General features: G+C 45.5%; 1 protein-coding gene across 7 annotated transcripts; it reads right to left on the bottom strand.

Moving 5' to 3' along the window:
* Positions 1–190: 190 nt before the first annotated feature.
* zgc:66433 (uncharacterized protein LOC321250 homolog) lies at positions 191–27136 on the bottom strand. Of its 7 annotated transcripts, none has more exons than XM_055512240.1 (18): positions 26987–27048; positions 16643–16692; positions 14636–14677; positions 14470–14552; positions 10671–10845; positions 9676–9802; positions 8400–8540; positions 8264–8314; positions 6495–6650; positions 6086–6182; positions 5550–5829; positions 4957–5461; positions 3615–4794; positions 3428–3531; positions 3201–3354; positions 3028–3134; positions 2727–2820; positions 191–1884 (listed from the first exon to the last, which is right to left on the bottom strand). In XM_055512240.1, the coding sequence occupies exons 2-18, from the start codon at positions 16690–16692 to the stop codon at positions 1445–1447; spliced, it is 3786 nt and encodes a 1261-aa protein (XP_055368215.1). In that variant the 5' UTR covers positions 26987–27048; the 3' UTR covers positions 191–1444. The 7 variants fall into 7 exon arrangements, with proteins under 7 accessions (XP_055368215.1, XP_029021870.1, XP_055368216.1 ...); XM_029166037.3 differs by lacking the exon at positions 26987–27048 and adding an exon at positions 21693–22220; XM_055512241.1 differs by lacking the exon at positions 26987–27048 and adding an exon at positions 21693–22220 and having other exon boundaries at positions 14470–14549.
* Between the last annotated feature and the right edge of the window lie 42 nt (positions 27137–27178).

Genomic DNA, 27178 nt, shown 5'->3' with positions numbered 1-27178 from the left:
AACCATGGAATTAGAGGCTGGTACGGTTTCATATGTGGCAAACGTAACTGTAAACGTGGTTCTGCATTGTAGATGTCAATGCATGGATGAGAACATGGTCAGTGCCACAGTGAAAATAAAGTGAGTAATAATTTAGAATAGCAAAAATACTTCCCTGTGAGACATAAAGAAAATGCACATTAATGCAATGTCTGCTGAGTAATTCATAATGTTTTATTGTATGAACTTTCAGACTCAATGAATGGTTAATGGTGTAAAATCGCAGATGAGAAAATAAAAACTGAATTAAAAAAGTGAATTATTTGTTCTTTACTGTGGACCGTATGTACAGAACAGGTATTCAAAAGCAATACAAAAAAAAAAAAAATCACACACACACGCGCTCACACACATTTAATACAATGGAGACCTCCGCTGTGAAACTCACTTTGCTTTAGTGATGCTGTGCATCTTGCATAAAACTAATCTCAAAGTGGATGATTAGAAATATATTTATTTACATAGTTGTGACTGGAGAAAATTTTCAATTGAAACAACGCACTCATGCAGCTGTGACACGTTAACAAGACAACAGTCAACGTCTATAGTTCATGGCTTGTTGGATGCTGTTCAATCAGTAGATGTTATGTATTTAATACATAAAAACTGACAACATTCCTGTTATAGAAACTCACTAACAGCTGACACGCATGTGGCGTCTGCATGTTGTTACAACCAATATGTTTGTCTGAAGAGCCTGACTCCGAGAGAACAGCTTGTGGAACAGTGGATCAGCACATTTTTACCAAAGCTCCTGATCAGCAGTGGTTTGTGCAGCACATTGTTCTCCAGCTGTGGTTAGATGCGTTCCCATTTCACCCTCTGCCCATAAAGGCCCACCACATTCCCACATTAAAAGAAGCACACACACACTGACAGAAACAAAACATCCAATCAAATCATTCTTTTAGACAAAAATGAGTTAGTTTTACTTTATTCTGTAAAAAAGGATCCTTTTCATAAAATAACGACTCTTTTCCTCGCAATGTTACTGATATAAGGTTCAATCCTTTAGATAAAATAAATCATACTTGTGAATTTCTCTCATTTAGGCATCTTACACCAGACTATATGTGAAATAAGGACTTACTCCCAAGTAAAGATGCGTTAGCTTTGTGGGGATCCGACCCTGTCATTTAAAAAAACATGACTGTACAACTTAAGACAATAAAAGTGACGGGGTTAAACAGAACCTGTCGTCAGTGGCGTGAATCGACTCTTTGCACCCGACGACGGAGGCCGGGAAATATTAAAAATAAATAAAACAACCGCTGCGTGCGCGTGCGCCGATGTAAGCTCGCCCGTCCGGCCTCTCGGACCCCGTGAGCCCCCTCCACGCGTGACCCGCGGGGTCCGCTGAAGCCGGCTTTGGCCCGTTTACGCGACCCGACTCGGGCGCCGCTTCTCACTGCACGATCTGGGGCATCTCGCTCCAGGCCTTGGCCTTCTTCTTGGCCAGCGCCATCCAGGGCGGCTCGTCCGGGGGCGAGGCCGGGCCGGGCAGGCCTCGCTGGGCAGACGGGCCGGGCCCAGGAAGCCCCGGGGGCCTGGAGGCGGCGCTTTCTAAGCTGCTCCTCGACGCGGCGGGAGGGGGGGGGGCAGCCGGGAGCTGGGGCTGTGCTGGTTTGAACGCAGGCGGGGAGGGGCTTGTGCCGCAGGGAGGTTTTTGGTAAACTGGGACCGGGGTGGGTGGGGAGAGGGAGCGTGGGGCCGAGTGGGGCTGGGGGGGGGGCAGAAACTGCGGCTTTGGAGCGACGGGGGAGGGGGGCGGCGGGGACTTCGTAGCAGCTTTTCTGGCCTCCTTCTCGGCAGGTGCTGGAGGCTGACTGGTTTCCAGCAGACTCACTGGGAGAGGGAGAGAGACCAACAGTCAGAGCTACAGACGGGGCTGCTGAAAACAGAGGCTGCTGGGAGACGGCGCCGAATGCCCTAATTATTGAATCACCATATGAAACCAGTTAATTTGAAGGTAACCAGTGGATGCGTGCAGCTTTAATGTATAACTTTGTTTAATGCCTTGTCAGAAAAACGTTCTTCTACTTTGGGGACTGTATATGAATATGAATACCTGCATTCCTTATGTTAATGTTTGCTCGGCTTCTAGCTGTTTCCTTTAATTGAGTCCTTTTTGTTTTTCCAGAACCAGAATTTATTTTAATATATATTTCATATTAGTATATAATTCACCCATTAAGAACACACTCCTTGACGTCTTGTGATCATCCTAAGCACGTGAGACACATAACAATCACTTTAGCTGATGTTACGTGTTATCAGTGCAAATAACCTCAGAATAGCAGAAGCGTAATAGTTCAGTTGCGACATTCAGTGTTGAGTCTCACACAGTAGCAGGTGAGATCCACCAGATGGCAGCACCGCATCAGTCAAAATACACAGCTACTGTATGAGCTGAGCTAACAGCAGCAGCAGAGTGGGGACACGCTGCTGATGAAAGTTAGGGGTCATCACAGTAAACCACCACTGCAAATCACACTGATCATCTGAACTTGATGACTCTTGAAACACTTTCATGCGTCAGCTGATCTGTGTTTCTGAAAAAGGTAATTTTGTCAGAATCATCTCTTTTATCCTTCGTTCCACCGCAGTCGGCCGAAACACAGGATGTAAGTCTAATAAACACAAACCTGTCCTCTCAGTAAATTACAGTTGTGTGTTTGTGTTCTGACCTGTGCTGCCAGAGTCAGCTGGGTTGTTGCTCTGCTCCCTGACTGCAGCTGAGGCGATGTAGGTTGGCAGCGAACTCTTCCTCTCTGGCTCCTCCTGATGTCAGAGAGTCGTACAGATAAAGTACACACGAGCTGGCACGCGCACGCACGCACGCACGCACGCACGCACGCACGCACGCACGCACGCACGCACGCACACACACACACACACACACACACACACACACACACACACACACACACACACACACACACACACACACACACACACACACACACACACACACACACACACACACACCTTCTTGAGAGAAATCTCCTCCAGTGAGCTGTCTTTATAGATCTTCTGCTTCTGTTTGGCTACAGAGATCCAGCTGGGAGAGTCCAGTCCACCACCTGCAGCTGGGTCTGAAGCAATAACACTGTTAAACCACGGCAGCGTGTTGAGCTACGGGTGAAGGGACTCTCACCGACCTGAGGGGCTCTTGGTCTTTGCCGCGTCCCTGTGGACGTCGGGTTTCTTGGGGACGGCGGGTCTGGTGCTGACTGGCTGACTCAGCAGAGGCCTAGCACCGGCCGGCGGTTCCGCCCCACAGCCGCGTGGCTGAGATGTGGCCTCAGCGGGCGTCTGGGAGGAGGACGACAGGTTCAGTAAAGAGGTAGAAGCCGTGGTCCCGTGCTGTGACCGTCATCATCATCACCTCTGCGGTTTCCTCCTCGGAGCTGAAGCGGCGCGGCGCCGACGTCTTCCTCAGGCGAACTCCAAACGGGTTGTCAGGATTCGCTCTCGCTGAGACGGAGCTCCCTGAGGGAGGAGTTCAACCGTCAACCACCTCCATGACAAACAGCAGACCATGCACTCTGCGCCGGTGATGAAGGGACGCCCACCTGTGTCTGTGCCTGCAGCAGCTGGAGCGCTTCCGGAACCGCTCCCTGCGTTCCTGGCTTCGACCGGGCTCAGAACCGGCTCCGCCTCAGCACCGCCCGCCGGCTCCACGCGACCCGCTGCCGCCTCCAGCCCGTGGGGTTCTGGTTCCGTGGCGGTGGGGGAGGAGGGCGGAGTCGAACCCTGCGTTCTCTGCCAGGCGGCGGCGACGGTGAATCGGACTCGAGTCTGGTCTGAGGAGGGCGACGTGTGGTTCAGGGCTTCCTCCACAGACCCTTTGGTTTCCTCCTCCACACCCGCTGGCGCCTCTGCTTCCATTTGCTCCACACCCGCTGGTGTCGCTGCTCCCACTTCCTCTGCGTCTCGCCCGGCTGCTGCTGTGAAGGGAGGCTCCTCGCCGTCTTTGGGCCGCGCCGAGGTCGGAGAGCGCTGGAAGAACGCTGCAGACGTGTCTGAGCCGGGAGACACCAGGTTAATGTGGATGGTGCTGGTCTTACTGGGAGCGATGGGCTGCCTTTCTGGTGAATCAGCTGCAAGGCCGGACTCTGGAGGAGGCAGAGACGCAGCGGGGGCTTGTTCTTCAGCTTCGCTGTGGCCGTTTCCTGCTTCTTTCCCGTGAGACACCTCCTCACTGTCCTGATCTGCAGCTTCCTGGTTTGTTTCTTCTTCTGGCTCTGATTCCCGTTTGCTGTGCTCCACCTCCTTTTCTTCCCCATTCTCGTCCTGGCCTCCATGGTTTTGGTCGCCCCCTGCGGTGGAGCCTCCGTCACACACATCTGCAGGGATCTCCCCGTCGCCTGTGGGTTTTGTTGTGCGCGCGGCGTCGTCTCCAACCACGTAGTCTGTCTTGCGTCGCGTCACGGCGACCTGTGCGTCATCTTGCGAGACGTGAGGAAACCTCTCCGTCATCTCCTCTGCGTCGTCCCGCTCTTCTTCTGTGGCCTCCTCTGCCTCCTCCACTCTCTCCTTCCCTTCTCTCCTCTCCTCATCGGGCTCCTCTGTCTTCTCCCGTCCTTCCTCCTCCACCTCCGCCTCCTTTTCCAGCTCTATTGCCTCTTCCTCACCCCCGCTCTGGTAGTCTTCGTCATCTGCTTCGCCTTCTACGTGGACATGTGTTTGTCGGACGCGCTCATCCTCATTGTTTTTCTGCTGTGATTTAACTTCTTCCACCTCCTCTTGTAGCTGCAGGACAAAAAAAAGAAGAGCAAAGACGTGAGTTTTCAACAAGAGCAAACGCTTCCCATGTATTAATCTAAAGCAGAACAAACAACAAACAACAGATTTAGGATCAGTCAATGTTCTTTGTGTTTTCAATAATTAAAAAAAAATGGTAAAAGTACATACACGATGTTGATTGATCTCTTCTAACAACACTTCTTCCTCCTCTGATTGTTCTTCTTCCAGCTCTTCTTCAGGGATCACTTCGTCCTCACAGGAAACAGTAGCAGCGTCCTCCTCTTCCTCGCTGGTTTGACTCGACAGTTCAGGGTCTGAGGGAGAAGACTGGTGGATGTCAGTCTCCTCAAGCTCTGCCCCCTCCTCTTTCATCTCCTCTCCTTCTTCTATCTCAAATTCTTCCTTGTCTTCTTCCTTCACCTCCCGCTCCATCTCCAGAACGCCACCGTCAGCCTCCGTATTGAGTAAACAGGACGGAAGAGGGGTCTTCAAGGAGCTCAGCACTTCCTGTAGGAAGGAACTCTCCTCCTCCTCCTCCTCCTCCTCTGCTCCTCTGTCGTCTTCTTCTCTAAATGCTAACTCACTGTCATCTCTGCTCTCCTCGGCTCCACAGGCAACACCTGCAGGGTCCAACAAATACTCCCTACGACCAGCAGGGGGCTCTGGTGAGGCTCTAGAAGCAGAAACCAGGGCCTCAGATTCACAGGAGAAAACAGACAAACCTATTGCATGTAGGAGAAGGGGATGCCACTTCCACTTACCTGAGACTGTCCACGGAGGAAGCTGAGGAGCAGGGCTTGGGGGAGGGCAGGGGAGGAGAGTCTGAAACATCTTCCACTGACAGACTGGGCTGTGGAGAAGCAGCGCGCTCCGAGTGGTGAGAAACATCCTGTCCTGCTTCTGACTCGTCCGCCCTCTCCTCTCTATCTGTGGACAGGGATAGCGTGGAACGCTGCTGTGGCTCTTTCTCAACCTCCTCCCCCTCTTCATCTTCATCTTCTCCCCTTTCTACGTTCAATTTCAGCTCATCAAAACTTACATCTGGGTCATAGACAGAAAAAAAAAGTCTGTGGGAGCGAATGTCAACAGTCTACAGCAGACATAATGCAATCATGTCATTCAATTGAAATCTCATTATTAGTTCTTTGTAAAGCAAGCTTCTAAATATTCAGAATTTGAAAAGAAACCAAACAGTTAAACAACACGGCTAAGTAAACTTAACACTAAATGTGCCATTGAAATAATGGAATATGAACTTATTTTAATGCTGGCAGTCAGTGACTTCCACACATCTGACCTTCTGTCTTCAGCTGTTCATGCTCCACTGAAACCTCTGTTACAGAGGCGTTCAGCACCTCGTCCACAGAGTCCTCCTCCGCTTTCAACTCCAGCCTCTGCATTTAACAAGACGGAAAAACCGCTTCAGCAACTCACATGGTAGCGATCAGTCCTTCAACCAAGTTACACACTCATAAAATCAACAGCCAAATTTTTGTGTTTACATGCAACTGAGTAGAAGACTGGTTGTTTTAATAATGTGTGACATTTTTAAAAAATTTCCAACATTTGATACTGTCAACTGTATAGTAAGGTTTGCAATTAGGTACAATAGCTACAGTACAATGAAGCCCTAGTTGTGGAATAACTGTATAGAACTGATTTGAACTGAAGTGTAAACATTCCCCTTCGTAACGAACGCGTCTTACGCTGGCAGGTTTCCTCCTGTTGCAGGCTTTGTGTCTGAGGCCCATCTTGTGTTTGGCAGCTGAGTTATCCAGGCAGCCAAAGGGACTGGCCGGCTGACTGAAGTCGCCTGGAACCACCAGGGGGCTCACAGCCCTACTGGAAGCAGCACAGGACAGCTGGGCACAAACAGACAGCGAGACCTCGTTTCAGTAGGACATTCACAAACAGCGCGGTAACTAGTGACTGCAGGTGAATAATAATAATGTGATGCAGCACATTTTGGAGAAACAAAGAAGAAACAATTGACTGCAATAACATTAACTGGTCTTTTCCAAGACAAGCCAAAAAAAGCTAAATGTGAGAAAGGAAATAAGGTACCATGTTAAAAAGGATGTACAGAATTTAAGCTCCACTTCTCTGCAAATAGAAACAACCGTGTGATGTTTGGTTTAAACATTTCCACACTCCCATATCGATAGAGTTGTCATAAGTTTGTAACCCAGAGTTGGACAGGCCTTAGTTTTTACAGCTGATACTGTACATGCACAAGTTCTTGCATCACACATTTGGTGAATGATATAGTAAAATAGTTTTGCCATCTCAAGCTTGATCGTAAATACTGCTGTCACTCTATTAGTCTTTTTATTATAGTTATTATTCTGGTGGTTGTTGTGTATTATTATATAAAAGTATTATCTCTTTTCCAATCTAATGTACCCTATGTTGCTAGGGTAACATATGCTGCAGTTATTCAAATACGGCACATTTGATTTTTTATGTTTTAATTGAATGCTTAAATTGATGAATTCATTGACCTCCCGTAGTGAGGATGGAGAAGTCAATGGACAGGGTCATAAATAAGGTCATCACAATTGCCCATAACTGATTAATTTACCTTGAGGTAAAAATGATACCATAGTGAACCAAGTCAGAACCAAGCATGAAACAGCCCCGAGGGAAGCTACAGTATGTTGGCAAAGCTTGTTGTTTTCACCATGAAGAGAAGATCCAGATTCAAACAGGCATCATGATTTTAGACTGATATGGACATTTTGTTGTGGCTCGTGCTGCAGTAAAATCCATCTAGTTTCAGAGTCTCCATAAAGCCTGGCTCCAGAAAGGGCCACAGTGCCTGCAGTTCAGTCCTCCACGGCCACATTCTAGTGTGTAGAATGCACTTAGAAAGAGATATTTTCAGTTTGTGTGTGCATGTCTTTGGAGCTGGCCATTTGTGGTCCCTCGCAGAGGGAAGTGGGCCGGCCAGAACCTTTGTGAAACAGCTAAAAGTGCACTATGATTAAATGCTCGTTTGTCATACTTTGCTGACTGTGCCCTTTGTCGACATTATGACTAGAGAGGCTTAATCATTAGTTGAGGGTTTTTCGGACGTTTTTTCTTATCTCACATTGGCACCGTGTGTCTGCTCGCTGCTTAAGGGGATAGTTTCAAGCATTTGAGGCAAATGGACTAAACCGCGACGACTGAAAGTTGCCGAGGAGGATGCAGGACGGGAAGACAACAAAGACAGCAAGGAAAGATGAAGGGACGGATCCGAGTGGACAGAAGGAACCAAAGCAGTAAATGTGCATCAAAGGAGCTTTATTTCGAACCAAAGAGCGCTTGTTTCTGTGACTGCACCATGTGAAGTGGCTGGTTGTCACATGAGAAGACGTGTCACGTTTACATAAGCTCCACACTCACACTTGCCTTTTTAAAGAGCTCAGTAAATACATGCATATGACTCTTCCTGTACTTCCACTCTTACTCAGTCTTGCGCAGTGAGTCTTACCTGATCATCGTCACGCTCCAGACTGGTGGAGCTGTTCCTCTGAGCCTGGTTCTGTGAGAGCAGGAAGGAAAAAAAAGCATGGCTAATGTAATAAACGGTGTTGAAGTAGACTGGTTCAGATGTGTTTGTGTGTTACCATCGCTGCGTGGAGGGTGGTGTATTCAGGAGGACTACAGGGCAGACCGTCGTCCTCAGACATGGTTCCTGGGTCCTCTCTCCCCTTCATGCACATCAGGGAGGGAGGAGAGCCCATTTTGATGGCCTGCTTCAGCTGGAGCTGCAGCACAAGCACAAGCAGCAGCACGATAAGCGGTGAAAAGAAGCCACGCAAAAGGCCGCCTTTGCATTTTAGGGTTTTACAATGTTCCACTGATTTTACAATCTGTCTGTGTGTGTGTGCTTGTTACTGTGTTAGCCTGAAGACGTCACTCAAGCACCGGACCAGACAACTCATCTTTAGCTGGGCCGAACAGCGACACACACCGGGAAAAGCTCCCAGAGCGAAAAGTCCAGTGTTACTGGACTATTCTTTGACAAAGTCAAACGCAGGAGCCTCATATTAAACGGAATAAATCAATACATTTTTAGATATATTTACATAGATTTTTGAGACAAGACGTTTCCTTTTACCGATATGCTATTTCCTGATTCAGTTTTACTCTCATCTCTTTATCTTGTCACGTGGCTTTACAAAAAATCTACATGAAAGGTGAAAATGAAAATAAAAAGTATAATGTAAAATAAATTTATTGAATAAAAACATAAAAGTTATTTAAAGGGTTGCACATGTCCCTGCTTCCTTTCCTTTTCCTCCAGTGAGTAAGTCTGAACCAAATCCTCTAACTCCAGGACAAACTTTTCCTTTTTAGCAAATCCTCTTAAGACACTGTTGACCGTAGCTGTTTAGCTCTTAGCTTAGCGGATGCCAGCCGGTTTGACTGGTTGTCGTGACAGACATTGGTCCCGTCTGTCTGCGTTTCCGTTCATCACCCAGTCCCTTGTTTAATCATTTGGTGCTTCAGCAGACACACATCAGCTCAGGCCGTGATCAGAAAGGCATTAACCTCGAGGAAGGATCCACCGCGGAAGTGTTAGGCCCGTTCCATGCAACCTGTTCCCTTCACATCCCTGAGGAACGTTAACGTGATCACACTAACTATAAACACGGCGAAGTCGCAGCTCTGTCCTCCAGCGTCAACTAGTTTTGATCAGTACTGTTTATGACAGCTGGGAGCAGCACATTCAAACCCCGCTGGGGCTTCATTTGTTTATTATTCCTCATACAATGATGTCTGATGATGTCCTGTTTTCTCTCCCCTCTCTACGTAGGTGGGTCAAAGGTCAGCATCCAAGCCTTCAGGGATTTACTGTAGTGATGTTCACTGTATGCGTGAATGTGCAGATCTATGTACCTGTAAGGATTTCACCTTCCCATGAATGCTGTCCTGAGATGCTCCCAGTGCCTCGTTGGCCTCCGATGAGTCAGACACGAAGACAGAGTCATGTGACAAAGCCTTGGTTCCCAGGCTGCTCTTTGACCTTTGGTGAACAGGATGAAGGAAGGCAGAAATAAACAAGGCAGAAAGGGATATTTCACAGCTTCCTGAGGAAGATAAACAAAAGCAGACATAGGCGTCCAGCACATCACAGGTTGTTGTGTTTGGTGCCGAGTCACAGGCTGCTCAGTGTGTGTGATGCTGTCCCCAACAACACCCGCGCCAGAAGAGAGTGTCAGTTTCGGTGCATATCCTGTGGTGCCGAGGAAACGTCAAGAGTCAAGAAGGCAGGAAGTGGCACAGTTTAGGAAAACACAGGAAATCAGGACTGTTCACAGGAAGAGACGTTTCAACCGCTTGTTGGCAAAACAGGAAACAATGGGGTGACTTTGGCAGGAGAGGAGATGGTTGTTAAAATATTATCTTCCTTTCTCAATTATCTCCGTCCTTTTCACACAAGGAGACGTTTATCTGAGATGTTGGGCCCAGAACCCTCTGGGCTGCAAGTGGCATCTATGCTCAGCAGGCATTTCAACCTCGAACCACAGTGAATCAACGTCATAATCATGGTTGAATGACCGTTGGATTGTGTTTTGATTTTGAAAGGTGAGTCAATGTTGATGGGACAACGTAGCTGTCAACGTTACATCAATCTCAATGTCACAACAATAATTGACATTATTTCAACCATCTTTTAACGTTGAAGGTCGGTTGTGTTGCTGCTGGGTGTCTTTGTTAAATCTTTTTTTTTTAAAGACAACTGAAAAACTAGATACTGTACAATAATATTAGATTTTTCCATTTTTCTTCTTATTATTATTGTTAAATGTTAAATATGTCCCTATCCATTCCTCAGCTTTTCCTGTCCTCCTCGATGTCAGCTGTGTGTCTTTGTGTGGGTCTGCTCTCACCCGGAGCCCTTATCCTTGTCCGACGGAGTGAGTGTGTTATTCTCAGAGGCTTTGCTGACATTGTCGCTTGACTGGCTGCCTTTGAGCCCGTCGTCTGCTCCAGCGCCTGACGGCTCCTTCCTCTTCTTCCTGGCAAAGAATTTTTTAAATGTCTGAAACCTGGACTTCTTCTTTCCTGAAAGTAGAGTGAAAACAAATAAAAGGAGGTTGTTTCATTATTATTATTCTATTAATTATTTGATTGTATTCTTTATATTTCATAACCCACATCTTTACACACTGCCCTCATATGAACTCTAGTGTGACTAGTGTGACCAATTATCCCTGTGTGAGCTGTAAAGGTGCTAGTCCTCGGGATAAACCACACACATGCTGATGAAGGCTCACACACACGCACGCTTGTAAACCGCCCCCCCAGCGGGTCCCCGTCCATTAGCACCACAGTGGAAAACTCAACAACTCTCCTTCAACAGCTCCAAACCGCTTTCATTGCCTCCAGTCAGAAAGTCACTTCTCCAGAACATGAAATGCCCCCTTGTCCCCTCACTCACTGCCCCAATCGGTCCAGGAGGCCTTCATTCAAATCAAGTGACTAGAACACGGTTCATGTTCACCATGCTCTTTAAAACTAAGACGATGTGAAAGTTGTTGAGTTGCATTTTGGGTAATAAAGTGTAGGCTGCTGATGACACGTGGAGGATAAAGTGTCTTATTTATTATTGACAGCTTGGAAAAGTAACCATCACTTATGGTAATGCAAAACTATTTACATGGAGGGAAATGCTGGAACTGAAAATGAAAGGAACTGAAGCTATTGTATTCTGCTCATTTCAGGCACCAAAACTACACAGGAGCTGATAAACATCATGAACTAACTGATCTACTGTAACTATCACTCAGACATGGACACATTGTTTTTTATTCCCAGTAGGGAATCCTAGCGTTCCTCCTCCTGTCTAAAAATAGACTTTTGTGGCTGAAGCTAAATTACAGCTGAGAAAGTCAAGAATCCAAATACGGTGTCTGGGCCAAGATGCTTTACATTTCTGGGTCACTTGCTTAAGAACACAGGCCAGAATAACTAAGGATTTTACAAATGAGCAGCTTACTTTCCTCCCGTGTGTGATCTTTTATGTGCGTCTTTAGAAATACAAAACTTTGAAAAACACAAATCTCAAACACAGAGATACTGGATGTCGTTCTATAAATAGCAGCAATCCAACCATTTTTATGAGCCACCACTAAGCCACTCATCACTTTTTATCCTCTTCTGCAGGAAAAATGTTGGCTGTAAAATCTTTTGTCTTTTGTCCCTGAAGTGAAATGCTCTGTTTATTTCTCAAGCCTCCAACATGCTTTTTGATGACACTTCAGAGGCTTTTCTGCGGTGCCAAGATGAAAAATCTGAGGGAAACACCAGCCGACGGCACAATTTATTGGGCTATTTTAGGCACAATGCGCCGTTAAGCTAAAGGTCTGCACTCAGAGGGAGATAAAGGCCACTGGTCGGTCAGTCAGGGAATGAATGGAGATTGTTTCTCAACTTACTGTACATTAAACACGACCATAAGCATGCAATCAGGATAACATAAGAAATTATAGGAGGAAGGGAATGACCTCAACTGGAAAACAATGACAAGATGGTGACCTTTGACAGGGAAACAATGTTGTGGATGTGGAGAAAAAACAGAAGGAGAAGAAGGAACCTACAACATGCTTTAAAACAAACAAGTGTGTGGTACAATTTGCGACAGGAAAAGTTTTGTACGAGTGTTTTTGAATTTTATTTACAAAGAGAGGCAGAAAGTGGTAGTGGATCCTCTATTTCTTAGGCAAATGCAGTTCCGTTAAAAGGCAACTAGTTCTTTTATCAGTCAACACACAATGGAGAACAGATCTGCAACAACCTCCTCACAACCTGCTGGTCAGACCTGCCGTTCGGTGACTCCTCCCCGACAGCACACAGCTCTGCTCCGAGAGGATGCGCCTGTTTTCCGCTATTACCCGTTCATCCCTCAGATCAATATCAGTGTTGATGTTCTGCCGATCAGGATTCAGGCCAGTTTGAATGCACCAAAGCACAGCACATGAACCGTCTTCTGTATCAGCTGCTGTGTTTGTGGGTCTGTTTTATACCTGCATAGTTAGCAGACAGCGGCTACACAACAGCTGATGCTGCAAAGCTCACGCACCAGCTGCAGGCGCCGCTTCTTTCTTGCTACAAGCTACAGCTGCCACATCTAATAGCACAGCAGCGAGCATTTTGCAAGCTACAGCAGCTAGTTAGTTAAATATTGACAGTAAACAAACGGCAGCTGTCTAATATGTGTATTGAAAATAATGTCTCTCGTTCTCGAATGGGGTCAGAGAATTTTTTGTGCAAACAATACCAGTGAATATACAGCACATTTAATATTTTTGTGGATTTAATTTACAAATGTTAAGGTGTTTGCAAAGAATGAACAGATCATAGAAGAATAATTTTGAGCAGGACTAGGATGTGAAGCCCCAAATTCAACTCAAAATGCATCTGGTAATTAAAACTGTGATCTGACATTTGCAGATCTGGAAAAATTACACAAAAACATGAGATGTAAGTTCTTCTACTGTAGATACTGAAAGGAGAAGGAACAGTGGATGAAAGTAAAGGCTGAAACCAGACGTCTGATGAGGCAGATGGAGAAAAGTCAGTGAGGACCATTTTAACCAGTAGACCTTCCTACATGTGATCAAACCTCAAACCTGGTGTCTATCTATCACATTTGAGAATGTGAACACAAACCTCTATACAGCACATCAGTCCAGTGACGGACCACAGGCACACGCACACTAAGCAGCACAGCTAATGATAGAATAGATAAACAGAATGAAAGCAAGCTCAAACTTGTCTATTTGCTATATAAAGACTGCAGTCACTCTACTGATCCAATTAAAATACAACACATTCTGCCAGGCGCCAGTCACAGATAAGCCGTCCCTCTGGCACCAGCACTGGCTGAGCAGCAGGAGAATCATATGGACCCGACATCATCTTCTCTGAGCCCTGATCTTCTCTGCTACACATGTAAGAAACCTCATCACGCTACCGTATGCTACCAGTTCTAATGTCTGCTGATACGGTCATTAAACAAACATAGGGAGCTCCTCTATGACGTTAAAGGACGTATATGACCCTAGTATATGGAAGCCAAAAGATGAAAAATAATAGAAAAAAGAACGACAATAATGACTAAAGCACTAAATGTATTCATTCCCATTTCTACACTTTATCCCTATTATTTTAATTTATTTAATTATAGACAATTATATATTCAGCAAATTCCTTACTAAGTCTATCTGTAGGAAGGTTTGAATGTTTTAAGGTACTATAGCATAAAGTAGTGTTTTGTGTAATATCAACTCTTATAGAACGTTCTCTCCCAGATCACTTTCCATATCATTTTATCAAATCATCAAAGAGCTACACTAAGCCTCATATTGTCCAGTTTCTTTTTGTTTTTTATTTTCTTAAGACATGATTCTTGGTTCTGTTACATTAGAGGATTTAGCAGCCTGACCCCCAAACTGAAAAATATATAAAAACTGCAATCAAGTATAAATAATGAAACACTGATACACAACCACAAAGAGAAGAATAATTTAAACTCTGCACTGACAGTTTTCATAAAATTCTAGGCAAACAGCTAGTGAGTGTTAATGGGATATTTAACCTAAAACTGCAATGTAACTCAAGCAGAGAGGACATTGTTGATTGAGGACAGTTTTCAAATTCAATTCAATTTCAAAAAACAAACATTACCTGAGCAATCTTCCTGAACCTCAGCAGGCTCCTGATTGGCCAGCACGTCTGCAGGGCCTGACGCCATGGCAGCCCTGTCGCTGCTGAGACAAGGCAAGAAAAGGGATTCTAGTGGAACCCAACTAGGAATGTGACGAGGCCTGATGATAAGTGCTGCGACACCCACCTAGTGCTGCCAAGAGACGTGGAGCTGGCAGGTTGACTGGACCTGAAATCACAAAGTTAAGACAGTTACTGCCTATGAAGATCGAAATTCTTAACAGCGATGTGTTCATTCCCTGAACACGAGTAGTGAGAGACAAATGTTGATTTTGACAGTGCTTCAACGCAAACTCATAAATCCAGTGTTCAGTCTAAACTGCTCTCAGCAGAGGAATCTTGGCTGATGTTTCCAGCTGGGCTCCTGCCTGTGTGCTGCCACCCACATCTGTCAGGTTCACATATCAGCATATATCAGCATGTAATGTGGTGTCAAACAGAGTAAACAGATTAAAAACCAATTCTTCACCTTGCTGACGAATGCTGGACATTCAAAAACCCGCAAGATCTTCAGAAACTTTGGGGTCATGTGAGAGTTCAGCCCCACTGTACAGAACCAGTAAGCTCCTCCTACAGAGGGAGCATTCAACTTTTAAATGACCCCACATTTGATTCTCAAACCTAATTAGTCTGCACCCACTGGAGCTCCAGTACAGTTTAACCGGAAGACGAGTCATTACTGGTTTTCAGTAAACTGATATCTTGGAATAATTGCGGCTGCTACACAGTTTATTTAATACAGTTCATTACGGAGCCATTTCATGAAGTTCGTTGTGGTCGTGATCACAGGATCATGAAGTGGAAAGATTGGAACATTTCATTCAAAATACACTTCAGGACGTTTAGTTTCCAACACATCAAAAAATAGGCCTGGAACCACGTTCAGGCTCCAAAGCTGTTCTGATTGGCTGCTTCAAAGCTGTAATTGTGATTAATGAGACAAAGTGGAAAAGACAATGAGACAGAATCTGCCTGTCCTGAACTGAAACTGAACCATTACATGAAAATAGGACACATAACAGCAATGTTACTGTTATTAGCTCTCCTCTATGCAGCCGAGCACCATGTGCCTATTACTTTAAGATTAAACACACTGTATGAAACTTCTTTGTGTATAATAACCACTGAAACCACACAAGTACAAAACCAGAGGCCTTATTAAAGTCCTAGCAAATGTGACAGGAGCTGATGCCTTTGGGGATCAAGTCTAAAGCAGCTCGTCCAACTGTTGGCAAACAGAAACAAGACGTCCTTGAAGCACCATGTTTTATAACGCACTCCACTTCTCCATGACAACCGAGCAAACTCCATCCACGTCACATAACTCATCACCCAATTCAAGCGGACGACTGGACCTTCACTTGACATTGTTTTGACTCCAAAAGACATTGTGCTTCCACATGTGGCAGCGTTTTTGTCATTTCTTCTGGTCCTTTTTAGATGTTGGTTTATGAGACGGCCGTGTTTCCATGTTTGCCCTCAGCGCAAACAGCCTCTCTCTCTCTCCATTAAGGAAGCGGCTGGAGAGCTTCTTGTCAACTGTGTTTACAGAGAGTTTACATTATAGAAGCACATGGAAAATTCCAGAGTTTGTGGATGTGCTGAAGGCCTCTCCTCATTATTACATAAACCTTAGCTATTATCACTGATGTGGCCATAAGAAGTATGTTTTCCACCATCATAGCCACCAACAACTGAATGCTGCTAACACCATTTTTATATGCACATCAATGCAGGCCATCACATGCCCCTGAGCAGAAACATAGCGCTGCTGCTGCTGCTGTTATTACAGCCGCTGATAGTGCTGCACTAATCAATTTCCTGTCTGATGCCACAGGAAGACACTTGCACACACTGGATTCAAGAGGCTTAATAACATCGCTAGGAAACAGATACACAGACAGAAGCAAACACACAAACACAGACGTTCATGACGCGCGTTGCCTGTGATATGAACACAAGAAACAATGACGTGCACTGGAGACGAGCGAAACACAACACTGCACAGGAAAAACGATAAATATTACAATACCGACATAAAGGGAGTATTAACATCCTACTCTGTGTTGTGTAATAGAGTTTCTTTAGATTTTTAATCTTGTTGAGTCTCACAAATGTTTTTCAAAGGACTGACCTGCCCCCACTTCCAAAGCCAGCACCCCACGACGTCACTCCCCGCTTCATCTATAGGGGGCGATGGTGGGAGGACACAAGGGGGGAGGACACAAGGAGGGAGGACACAAGGGGGGAGGACACAGGGGGGGAAGGACACAAGGAGGGAGGACACAAGGGGGAAGGACACAAGGAGGGAGGACACAAGGAGGGAGGACACAAGGGGGGGGGGGGGGGGGGGGGGCAAGGGGGGGAGGTAATAAAAAAGCAAGATGTTGAAGCAGAAAGATGGATTTGCAAAGAAACATACAAGGATGAGAAAGGGCACATAAATAAGGAGCGAAGAGGAGCGAGAGAGGGGACAGTGAGAAACCAGGGGATAAATACAAGACGTGGAGCGAAGAGGTCAAAGACAAGGGTTGTGGGAAAGAGCAGCATGAAAGAACAGAAGAGTCCGTTAGATAAACACAAGAATATTAGAAACACAAGAAAGACAAACAACAGTAGATTGAAGAACCAAAGATGGTGGAAAGACCTGATTTCACACTTTAAGTGGGAAATGATCTGAATAAAGCTGGAGATTCTGAATCATTCGCTCATTAGTAGCATGGCCCAACATTACACACAAAATTAACTCTTAAAAGGTCAGTGTGACTGTGATGTCATTTGTTTGAAGCTTAACAGTAAGACGATTTTAGGCTGCAAAAGTCAGAAAAGTTCACTTGTGGAGTTTCCCTTCGCGAACAAAACTGTGTAAACTTCACTAATCTCGTTTTCCACCCAGAACTCTACTTCTCCCTGTCTGAGCTTCTCACCTTTCGCCATGTGTTTGTATATGATTTTAATACCCTTTGCTTATGTGCATATGCAAATGAGCATTACACAATGACCTACTGTACAGCGCTACATATATTTATAGCTGCGTTAACCACATACTGCGTGAACAGGGTCCAGTCGTACAACCTCATTTTCCTGTGGGTGTGAAGGGCCTCGTTAATCTGCATTGTCTTCCTCTGAAGGGTAAAACCTGTTCCCAGGCACACGCATGGGCTGCAGCTCCATCCTGATATTAAAGTACATTATTATGTAAAAGTTAAAATCCACAACAGCCATTTTTGAGTTGTAACTGTGTATTCTTTATGAGACTATTGCAAATGTTGTTTTCTTTTGGGCCACTTTTACATTATTGCATTGTTCCAGGAACATCTCGCGTCAACTTTGCTTAATTTCAAGTCGGAATCCTGTTGGGACTCCCCGGCACATCATTAGCTTTATTTAGAAGCCAATAAATGCGTGTCTGTGCTAGAGAGAATATCAGTGCGCGCGCGCGTGTGTGTGTGTGTGTGTGTGTGTGTGTGTGTGTGTGGTGTGTGTGTGTGTGTGGTGTGTGTGTGTCAGCATTATTACGTAACAATGGATATTAGCACGTAGCACAGCTCAGAGCAACACCAATAAAACAGCCAAAAACTCTAAGCACACACAAAGGAACACATGAGTTTAATATAACTCACCACATATTAGAGTATGTATTAATGAGAGAAGAAGAAACACAAAGCTCCCTATGACTGTAGCTTGACCTTGTCCACGTGGTTCTTGTGATTCTGACGTTAAGCAAATCCAGTCTAGTCCAGTCTTAATCTCTCAATGGGACCAGTGTTAGCAGACTCAGAGCACCACAGGCTTATGGTGCTGACTAATTGGCTCATCACGCAGACATGCAGATGTCCAGCCTGATGAAGACAGAGTGGACATTTGACCTGATGGGGAAATAAGCTCTCATTCTGATTAATAAGCCCATTCATGGCACTGAAACGGTTTGTGCTGCACACAAACGCACATATCGATCTTAAGTGTCTAAAACAAATCATCTAATATAGTTACACAGAGGCCTGAATAGAATGTCCCCTGTTGGACTTGGTTTTATAAGCACTCCACTCCTGTCCTAATCCTTCTGTAACACCGGCCTAATATGGACCTGATTACATTACAACAGCAATTAGAGACAGCGGAGGAAGAGCTTTCTGGTGAATCAGATGCAGAGACTGAGACGCAGGCAGAGGTTGGTTAAGGACAGGCCTCTAAGACACTTTAACATTGTCGAGGAAAACACCTTCGATGCCCACAGCTGCAGGTTTTCACTGGCGCTCGCAACACTTCTGCCTTAGATAACATGATTAAATCACAGTAATGATTTTGCTGCAGGCAAACAGAACAAACCCTTTGGACACGAGAAAAGCAGAGCTTCAACCAAGTCTAAGAGAGCTGTTAGAGCAGAATGAGCATATTCTGCTTTTTCATCACACGTTTCGTCCTCTGAAGCAAACAGGCTCATTCAGACTATTACAGTGGGTTCTGATGACCTGACGTACCTAAAAATATTAAAATTACACAGATGTTTGAGGTGATAAACTAATGTGTTAACAAATCAGAGTAAAATTAATTTTGATATTTGGTCTCTCTCGAATTGTCAGCAACATTTTAGAAGGAGAATTCTTGGAAATGTTTATCTATAGAGTATCTGACATACAAAGACGGGCCCTGTACAGGACATGGAGATGAACTGACCTCTGTGATACAATATTAGCCTGATGACGAGCCATGAGCCTTCAATTTCCACAGAGAAAGCCAGAGCTGAATCAGAAGGAGAAGATCAGGGCAAACACACACACACACACACACACACACACACACACACACACACACACACACACACACACACACACACACACACACACACACACACACACACACACACACACACACAGCAGCGTCCAGCCAGCATCAGTGTCGTTCACTCACCCATCACTTTCTTCCCATGATGCCAAACTACAGTGTTACTGTTCAACCAGTATCCATTGTTTGAGAGAGCTCAATTTGAGCCAAAGAGCCATAGAAGGATATGAGAAATATGTAGAAGAATGTGGGCAGACAGCACAGCAACACACCAACAGTTCATTATTCCCTCCACCCCCACAGTCGCTTCATTCTTTTATTCCTGTCATCTTATCGCCATCCATTCTCTACCTCTTTGTTTCGTGTGTTGTCCAAGTGCACAGATCTACTGTAACAGGGAACATGCCTGCAAATCTTTATTCTGTAGTCACACGACTGGGAGTCATAGTCAGAGAAGAAGAAAAGTAGCTGTTAGATTGGAATAATGCTGCAGGTCTGGACTGTACTTGATCCTTCCTGGTGCCTGAACACATCAGTGTGGTGTTTTAGACGCCTGTGAGCAGCACCATCTGTTAAATGTGTTTGGAATTCCAGTGAGATAGTTTTGATTTGTGAGTGTGTTTTCATAATGTGCAATTAATCAGGGGAAAGGGAAAATAAAACAACTGCAGGACCACATCAGAAACTAAAGCAAAGATAACAAAGCATCTTAGTCCAGTAGGAACCACAGTGTTTCTCTAAACCAGCAATGAAGAAACCCAGTAGGAACAAAGGAAAAACAAGTGTTTATGTTACAAGACTCGTCAGAATAAAGAAAAGGCCAAGACGGATTATCAACTTTATGCGTTTCTTTCTAAACTGCACAAAGATAAAGCACCTATTAGCAAAAGTGGAACCCACTGTTCAAATAGTTTGACCACGGTTGAGCCTCGGTGCGGTTACACGTTAGAACCCCTCTGGGTTCTGGGGCTTCCTTTGACTCGCTGCTCGCGGCCACATTCTCCTGTGCTCCATCGCTGCTCGGCTCCTGCGTGAAGCGGCGCTGTGCTCTTAGCAACGGGCCTTACAAGGACTCCAGACAGAAACTGAGCAAACAGCCTCATCAGTCACTCCGCGCATTCATTCACAGCTGCATCACCATTCCTGCCCAGCAAACTCAACGTACTATGGTTACACAATGACTGGGAGCCAAGGGGACGATGGGGCCTGGTGCACAGCTCAGCAGACGGCTCTGAGACGGACGCACATGAAACACTGGAGAGTTCCACGGCCTGACCGTCACCAAACAAACAGGCAAAAGTCTAATTCTACAAGGTGACAAGATGGTGATATCTCAATTCTACTTACACTTACACTTCTACAGCAGAAAGAAGCATAAATGAACTTAAGTTGGAATGACTTTAGCTTAAGTTGAACCTATTTAGGTCCAGTTTTATGAGCGAGCCATGGTCTCAGTTGGACATAATGAGAGTGTTCATCTTTTTTTAGACATATGTGTCAGATGTGACATTATCTAATGACGTCTGACCTTTACTGTGGATTCTTAGCGCGCTTCCACTGAAAACAGATTGCTGCTGGAAAAGCAACCAACACACAACTGATTTTATATCATGTTTGATTCCTGCTCCTTAAGTGGGGTCATGTCTTTGACCCTTTGAAAAATGAATGAATTCCAACAGTGAATACAGCTCTACAATTCTGACAGGTCTGAGCACACGGGTTGCTATAAAAAAGTACGTCCTTAGAGGTTTTTATTGGCTCTGTTCTCACTGCCACAGTTTAAAGGCTGTCATTTAAAAAGCATTTTCGAATATTTAGGAAGAACCGAGTAAAAGCTGTCTCAATGAAGGGTACGCGCTGTCTCTCCTCCTTAACTCATTTACACAACACTATGTTTGCTCTGCTCAGTGTGCCATTAAAGCCTGTATTGTTGTCATGCCATGACACTAAAAGCACAGACACAAAACAAGTAGAAGGGCAATCAGCTCGCTGGAAAACCACATCTACACATGTCTGGAACCAAAAAAAGCTTCTTTACTGCAGGCCAAACGCTAAAGGCTCTCATTATTTTAGTCCTCTGTGGTCCACACTGTGCCAAGCCCCGCGTCCTATTTATAGACAATGAAAAGATCTGAACATCACTAAAGGAAAAGCATTTAAATGAAGTAAAATGGCGGGGCATTACTGCAGGTGACCAACAATGTGACTGGCCTCAGAGTGTGAGCGATCCGCCGCATGCTTCTGCAAAAACAAAGTTAGGTTCAGGGGATTTCTGAGTGAAGGCGCTCAGTAAAGCAGCGCTGAGCAACACCACGACACAAAGCTGAAGACGCCTGCGTCTGCACGCGGCACAGTGAGCTGCCAGGTGTGATGGGGGGTATGTTAGAGCTGACACTTACTTCTTGCACTTAAAGCATCCGTTCATTCCAGCCATGCTTCGAGGCTGACAGGAAGCAAGGACCAAGAGACAAAGGCTTCCTCCCCCCTCTTTGCAAAACAAATGAGGTTTTCTTCTGTCGAATGTCAAGCCTTTACATGGAGCTTTTTTGTTGTATTCATATTGCTCTTTGCAACAGAGAAGATGCTACTCCACACGAAAAGACCACCAGTGTCAAATGGCGTTCCAATCTCTCCTCTCCAACTGTAGGTAAAATATGAACCACCGAAGGATCAGAACATCACATAATCAGCTGGAAGTTATAGGAGCAAAACCAGAAAAAACAGGACCTCCTGTTGGAATTAATCAGGACTTTTATGTGTCTTAAAAAACAAAAAGTTTCTTCCAGGTCAATTGTGGAATCAAGATACATTAAAAAAGCCAATCCGTGCGTATAAGTTAGAGGAAAAAACAGCTGAGTGAATGAGAGAATGAGTGGCTGCCGCTGCCTCGCTCCTCGCCTCACCAGTCCCCACACTGGTAATGCTGTGGTGGGAGGGCTGGAGGAAGCAGGGAGATAAAGAGGGAGGAGTGAGGGAGGAGGCGAGCGTGAACTAGACACTGCCCATGGATTCATCCTCCACCCTTATCTCCTGTTCTCTCTGTCTCTACTTGCTGGCTGTCTCAAATAACAGAAATCTTAACATTGTCTTCATTGTACTAAGGTGAGTGTTTGAGTTGCGTAACTATATTGAACACGAGTAAAAACACGACCTGAAGGAACGACAAATGCTTCTACTTAATAATTTATTTCCCATCTCTTGTTTTTATACTGACGTGCCGGTTATGCTAACGCTTCGTTGTCAGTCTATTAAATATGGCTCTAATGGAGTCGCTGTATATGAAACAGACAAGGTTGGGTTTTATGAGGAAGCTGATGCACAGGAAACCTACGCACAAACAACACTTAAGACACTAAACCTGCAAAGAAATACTTTAGTTACAAAGTAGGATATAGAAACTTGCGCTTGAGTTGGCTCAAGACGTTGATGTATCTTTGTCATGGTTTTGATGATGAGGTTGTTTGATTGACAGCATTGGCTGTCAAATTTAATAAATACAGCAGCCACAGATAGATCTCAATAACTTATTATCTTTTTTATATCTTAATTAACTTTTTTAAATTTTATTTCTGTAATCAAAATAATCATGACTGATGATTCTGCCTACAACTAATGAAAACCCCAAATTCACTATCCCAAATAATCAGCTCAAAGGTTTCCTACATGACGGTCGTCCAGCAGACAGTCACTGACAGCCTCCACATCGAGGGGACAGGAGGTCGCTGCAGGAGAAGCTGGCTTTTAACAGAGGGCTGCGTATTCATTGAAAGCTGAGTGGACTGCGGCTAAAGTCAGCGTCAGACGTATCCAGGAGATGGGCTGCAACTGTCACATTCCTAGTGACTCCCTCTGCTGACACGCTTCATGGAGACGCTGGCTCCATTCTCCAGCACACACTTCCCCAAAAACACCAAGCCCTGCTCAAATGACCACGGGATCACTGTGATTGATTGGCCGGCAGACCCACCTGACCTCCATCCCAGAACCAACCTTTTACTGGGCTAAACGTCTGACAGTAAACTTCAGTTGAGCTGTAAGCTAGCAGCGTTATAATAAATGAAACAACTGGTTCAAACGGATCACTGTGTGTAATTTCCTGAAGCCAAGTCCTCTCAGACTCATAAATACAATCAAGTGAAGAATCATGAGTTTTCCTCAAATATCTGTAAAATCGTTACATTTCTGTCTGTGTAAATGTCTGAGGATCAGTGTGATTCGATTTACTTTCCCGTCCTATATGACCTTTGATCTGAATCTGTTATACAAATACAAAGAGTATCTTGTTACCATTAAATGCAAAAGTGAAAATAGGCTCAAAACATCTGAATCACCACATCATGAACAGGGGACGAAAAATCCAATTTCTCAACTCATACGTGCCCAAACTAAGTTCCTCCAATGATTCATCTCAAACATGTTGAAACAAATACAGTCCAAGTGACAAGAGCCTGTGTGTGTGTGTGTGTGTGTGTGTGTGTGTGTGTGTGTGTGTGTGTGTGTGTGTGTGTGTGTGTCAGTGTAAACAGACTCGGCCTGTATCCCGTCCAGAGTCAGCAGCTCCATTTCAACACCATAATACACAAGCCGTCACTAGGATTGAGCAATTCTTTACGCTCACTCACACACACTGCTCATTGTAGAGGCCACAAGACATGACATGACTACAAATCATCAGGAAGCACCGTCTCAAGTGTTGTTGACAGAGGATGTGTTAATCAGCCCCCCCCCCCCGCTAGTTACCAGTAAAGGATCCTGAGTTTCCCCAGTCGGCCCCAGAGTCATATCAGACACTTAGTCACACATGTGGTTCATATCAAACAGAAACCGTGGGGTGGGGTGTGGCCTGGAAAGCTTTGTGCTGACGCGGCGCCGTGCAGATGTTCCACCGGTGTCCACAGCTGGAGCACAGCAGCAGGGCTGGTCAGACACATCAACCAGAGCTGGCTGCGTTCTGCTGTGAAACGTCTCCATGTTGAGGCTGAGAGGAGGAGGACGCTGTCTGGTCCCTCCCTCCCTCCCTCCCTCCCTCCCACAACACAGCACAGAGCACGTTGTCTGAGCTCAACCCAGGCACACGCCATTCAACTCCTCCCAGCAGAACCAGGCCCGAACCCATCACGTCCTCATATTAAGTATTAGAATGGTATCCTAATCATTATTGCTTGGCTCAAGTCTGCCTTTGAGCCAAGCATTTTTCATAATTTAGTTCCTCCATGTTGCAGCAGAGACGTGTAGAATACATTAGTAGGAACTCTTTATTTTGCTGTTAGCAGTTTGAGCTGTTAACGTTCTTCATTAGTGTGTGTGTAGTGGTGCAGGTGGTGTTGGGCTCAGTCTGAGCACAGAACAGACACATGACATAACGTCCAAAACGCCCGTACCCGGTGCACGTCTGCGTCGGTACATGTGATCGGCGCCGACAGGTCACACTGGACCCTACGGCGCCGCCCGGGTCGCGACGTGCGCCTGAGACTGTGTATTAATGCTATGGCTCTGTGTTTATACAGCCCAGAGGAATGTTGGTCAGTTTCCCTTAGAAAAAAACCCTGGGATGTTGGTATTTCCTCCGACGGGCCTGAGTCAGGCCTGAAAGAGATGAGGAGTGAGGGAACTGATAGTGAGCCAGTGTGAAGGTGAAGTACAGAAGATCAGGAACATCAGGACTGACGTGAAGATCATCTAAGAAGATCACTGTTTCACTGATTTTGAAAGAGTCCAATGTGTCATTTGATTTAGAGCCTTTAAAGCCAGAACTTCTCTCAGCAGTAAACGGGGACGGATGAAGCATTGGTTTCATCGTGGTGGGTTTGTTTTTCATTCAATGGTAAAACAGACAGTCTGACTTTCTGATCTGATCAACAGAGTGGCTTCATTCTTTCTATCCTCATCGCTATCACTTGCTTTTCTTCTGCTGACTCGGGTCCTCCTCCCCGTCTCCTATTCTCTCCATACCAGCATGCATAGGCTGATCCAGATCTGTGATTCTCTGTGAAGACGAGGAGGAGGAGGAGGAGGAGGAGGGGAGTCACTGTAGCTCTGAATTCCGCCTCACATCTGGAAACCATCTTCTCTCCCGACCCAATTCCCTGCCTCTCTGTGCTGTAATGTAAATAGGCCTGTAATCGTACTCCTTCCCTGAAGCCTGCCTCGCTGGGCGGCGTGTGAGGGGCCGAGCGTGAAGCCCACTCCTCAACTCCAACTCTGCCTCTAGGCTGTTTCAGGTGCCGGTTGAAGTCCGACTGCCTCACACCTCACCTGTGCGTGTGCAAAACACAGCAACAACCCGACAACCTCAAACCAAGGATTTTAATGATGGTTGGATTTTAATGCTGATGTGATGAACTACTGCAGTCTGCGTTGTTCGGCGACTTCGCTCTTCTGTGCTGTCCAGCACAGATTATGTGTATTATAGTCTAAAAAAGAAATGCACCAAACTGAGCTTTATAATTAAAACTACTTATCGTCTAAAAGCAATTGCTGCGGTTGCACAAAAAAGAGAAACTATAATACAAGTTTTCATTAAAATATAAAACTCTTGCTTTAGAAGTGCCTTTAATACGATAATCATCTCTACTTCCATCTTAATGTACTATATGGAAACAATCGCACATTTATAGCATCTCTGTCAGTCACAGCAGCACAACAGGTAGAAAGAGTGACTCATCAGCAAACAGGATGTCTGTCAAACATCTGAACGTTTGTTCAGCGACCTGGTGGCAGTTGACCTGATGAGCGCTCTAATCAGGAAGGCTGACAGTTGACAGGCCACACACACACACACACACACACACACACACACACACACACACACACACACACACACACACACACACACACACACACACAGGCAGATTACAAGCGCTGATGCCCTTAAGCTCACATATCCTCATCCAGTGTGTTAATACTAACTGGATTTACTGCCAGAGACCCGTCCATTATCGTGTTTGATCAGCGCTGTGGGGACTTTAGGGAGCACTGTTTGTTTTGAGTCACTGACGTCTCAGACGTCGATGTTGCTTTGCACCTTTTCCTCATGAGGATCAGGTGAGGTGAGCTCAGATCAATAGTGTCTTTCATCGCCAGACAACGTGCTGCTGTTCTGACTCAGTCAGTTTGTCCGTGTTAAGGATTACACTGGTTCCCACACAGTGAAAAATAACTGTTTAATCTGGACCGTCCTTGACCTGCCTCCTCTAAACAGTGACATCACACACGCACTGACACTGTGTGTGTGAGAGAGAAACAAGACACAGGAAGATTTCAATAGAAAGAAAATCACAGAGCTCATTACGGTAACTTCCAAACTAATTTTGCACAGGAAAACAATGTTAGTGTGAGAGTAAAGCTGATTACATAAAAGTTGTGTTTGATGGCGACCAAAACTTCAACTCTCTGTTTCGCCACCGTTTCACACTGAACTTCAATCAAGAGCTCGTCTCAGCTGTGATTTAACGGAGTAAAGCCCTTTAACTGTCACTAGACTAATTACAGTCGCATCCATCGCAGCAGCCCGTGCATCGTGATCCACTCACTAAAAACACACTTCAGCGGCTCCGGTCGAGGGGAAAACAAAGCGAAACCCTCCGCGCATCGATCACCAATCAAACGTCATCAGCCGCTCGCAGCACAACAGCTAAAGTTGCTCTCCCGCTGTTTGTGGAGCTCATCGCGGACGCGGAGGACCAGGACTCACCGCGTCTGCTCCAGCTCGAACGGCCTCAGAGTGAAGTCATCCCTCAGGGCCTGAAACCAAGACATCAGCGCTGTGTGGACTTCTCGCTGGATTATTTGTCCCAGCGCTGCCTTGGCGAACGCTGATCAGGAGTGCTGCGTTCGCGCGCGCCTCGGAATCTTCTCAAGCTTAACGGATACGGTTGCTGGTGTT

This window comes from Betta splendens, chromosome 10, assembly GCF_900634795.4.
Source record: "Betta splendens chromosome 10, fBetSpl5.4, whole genome shotgun sequence".
Taxonomy (NCBI): domain Eukaryota; kingdom Metazoa; phylum Chordata; class Actinopteri; order Anabantiformes; family Osphronemidae; genus Betta; species Betta splendens.
Note: the sequence above shows the minus strand (reverse complement) of the source record. Positions and strands in the feature narration are given on the sequence as shown.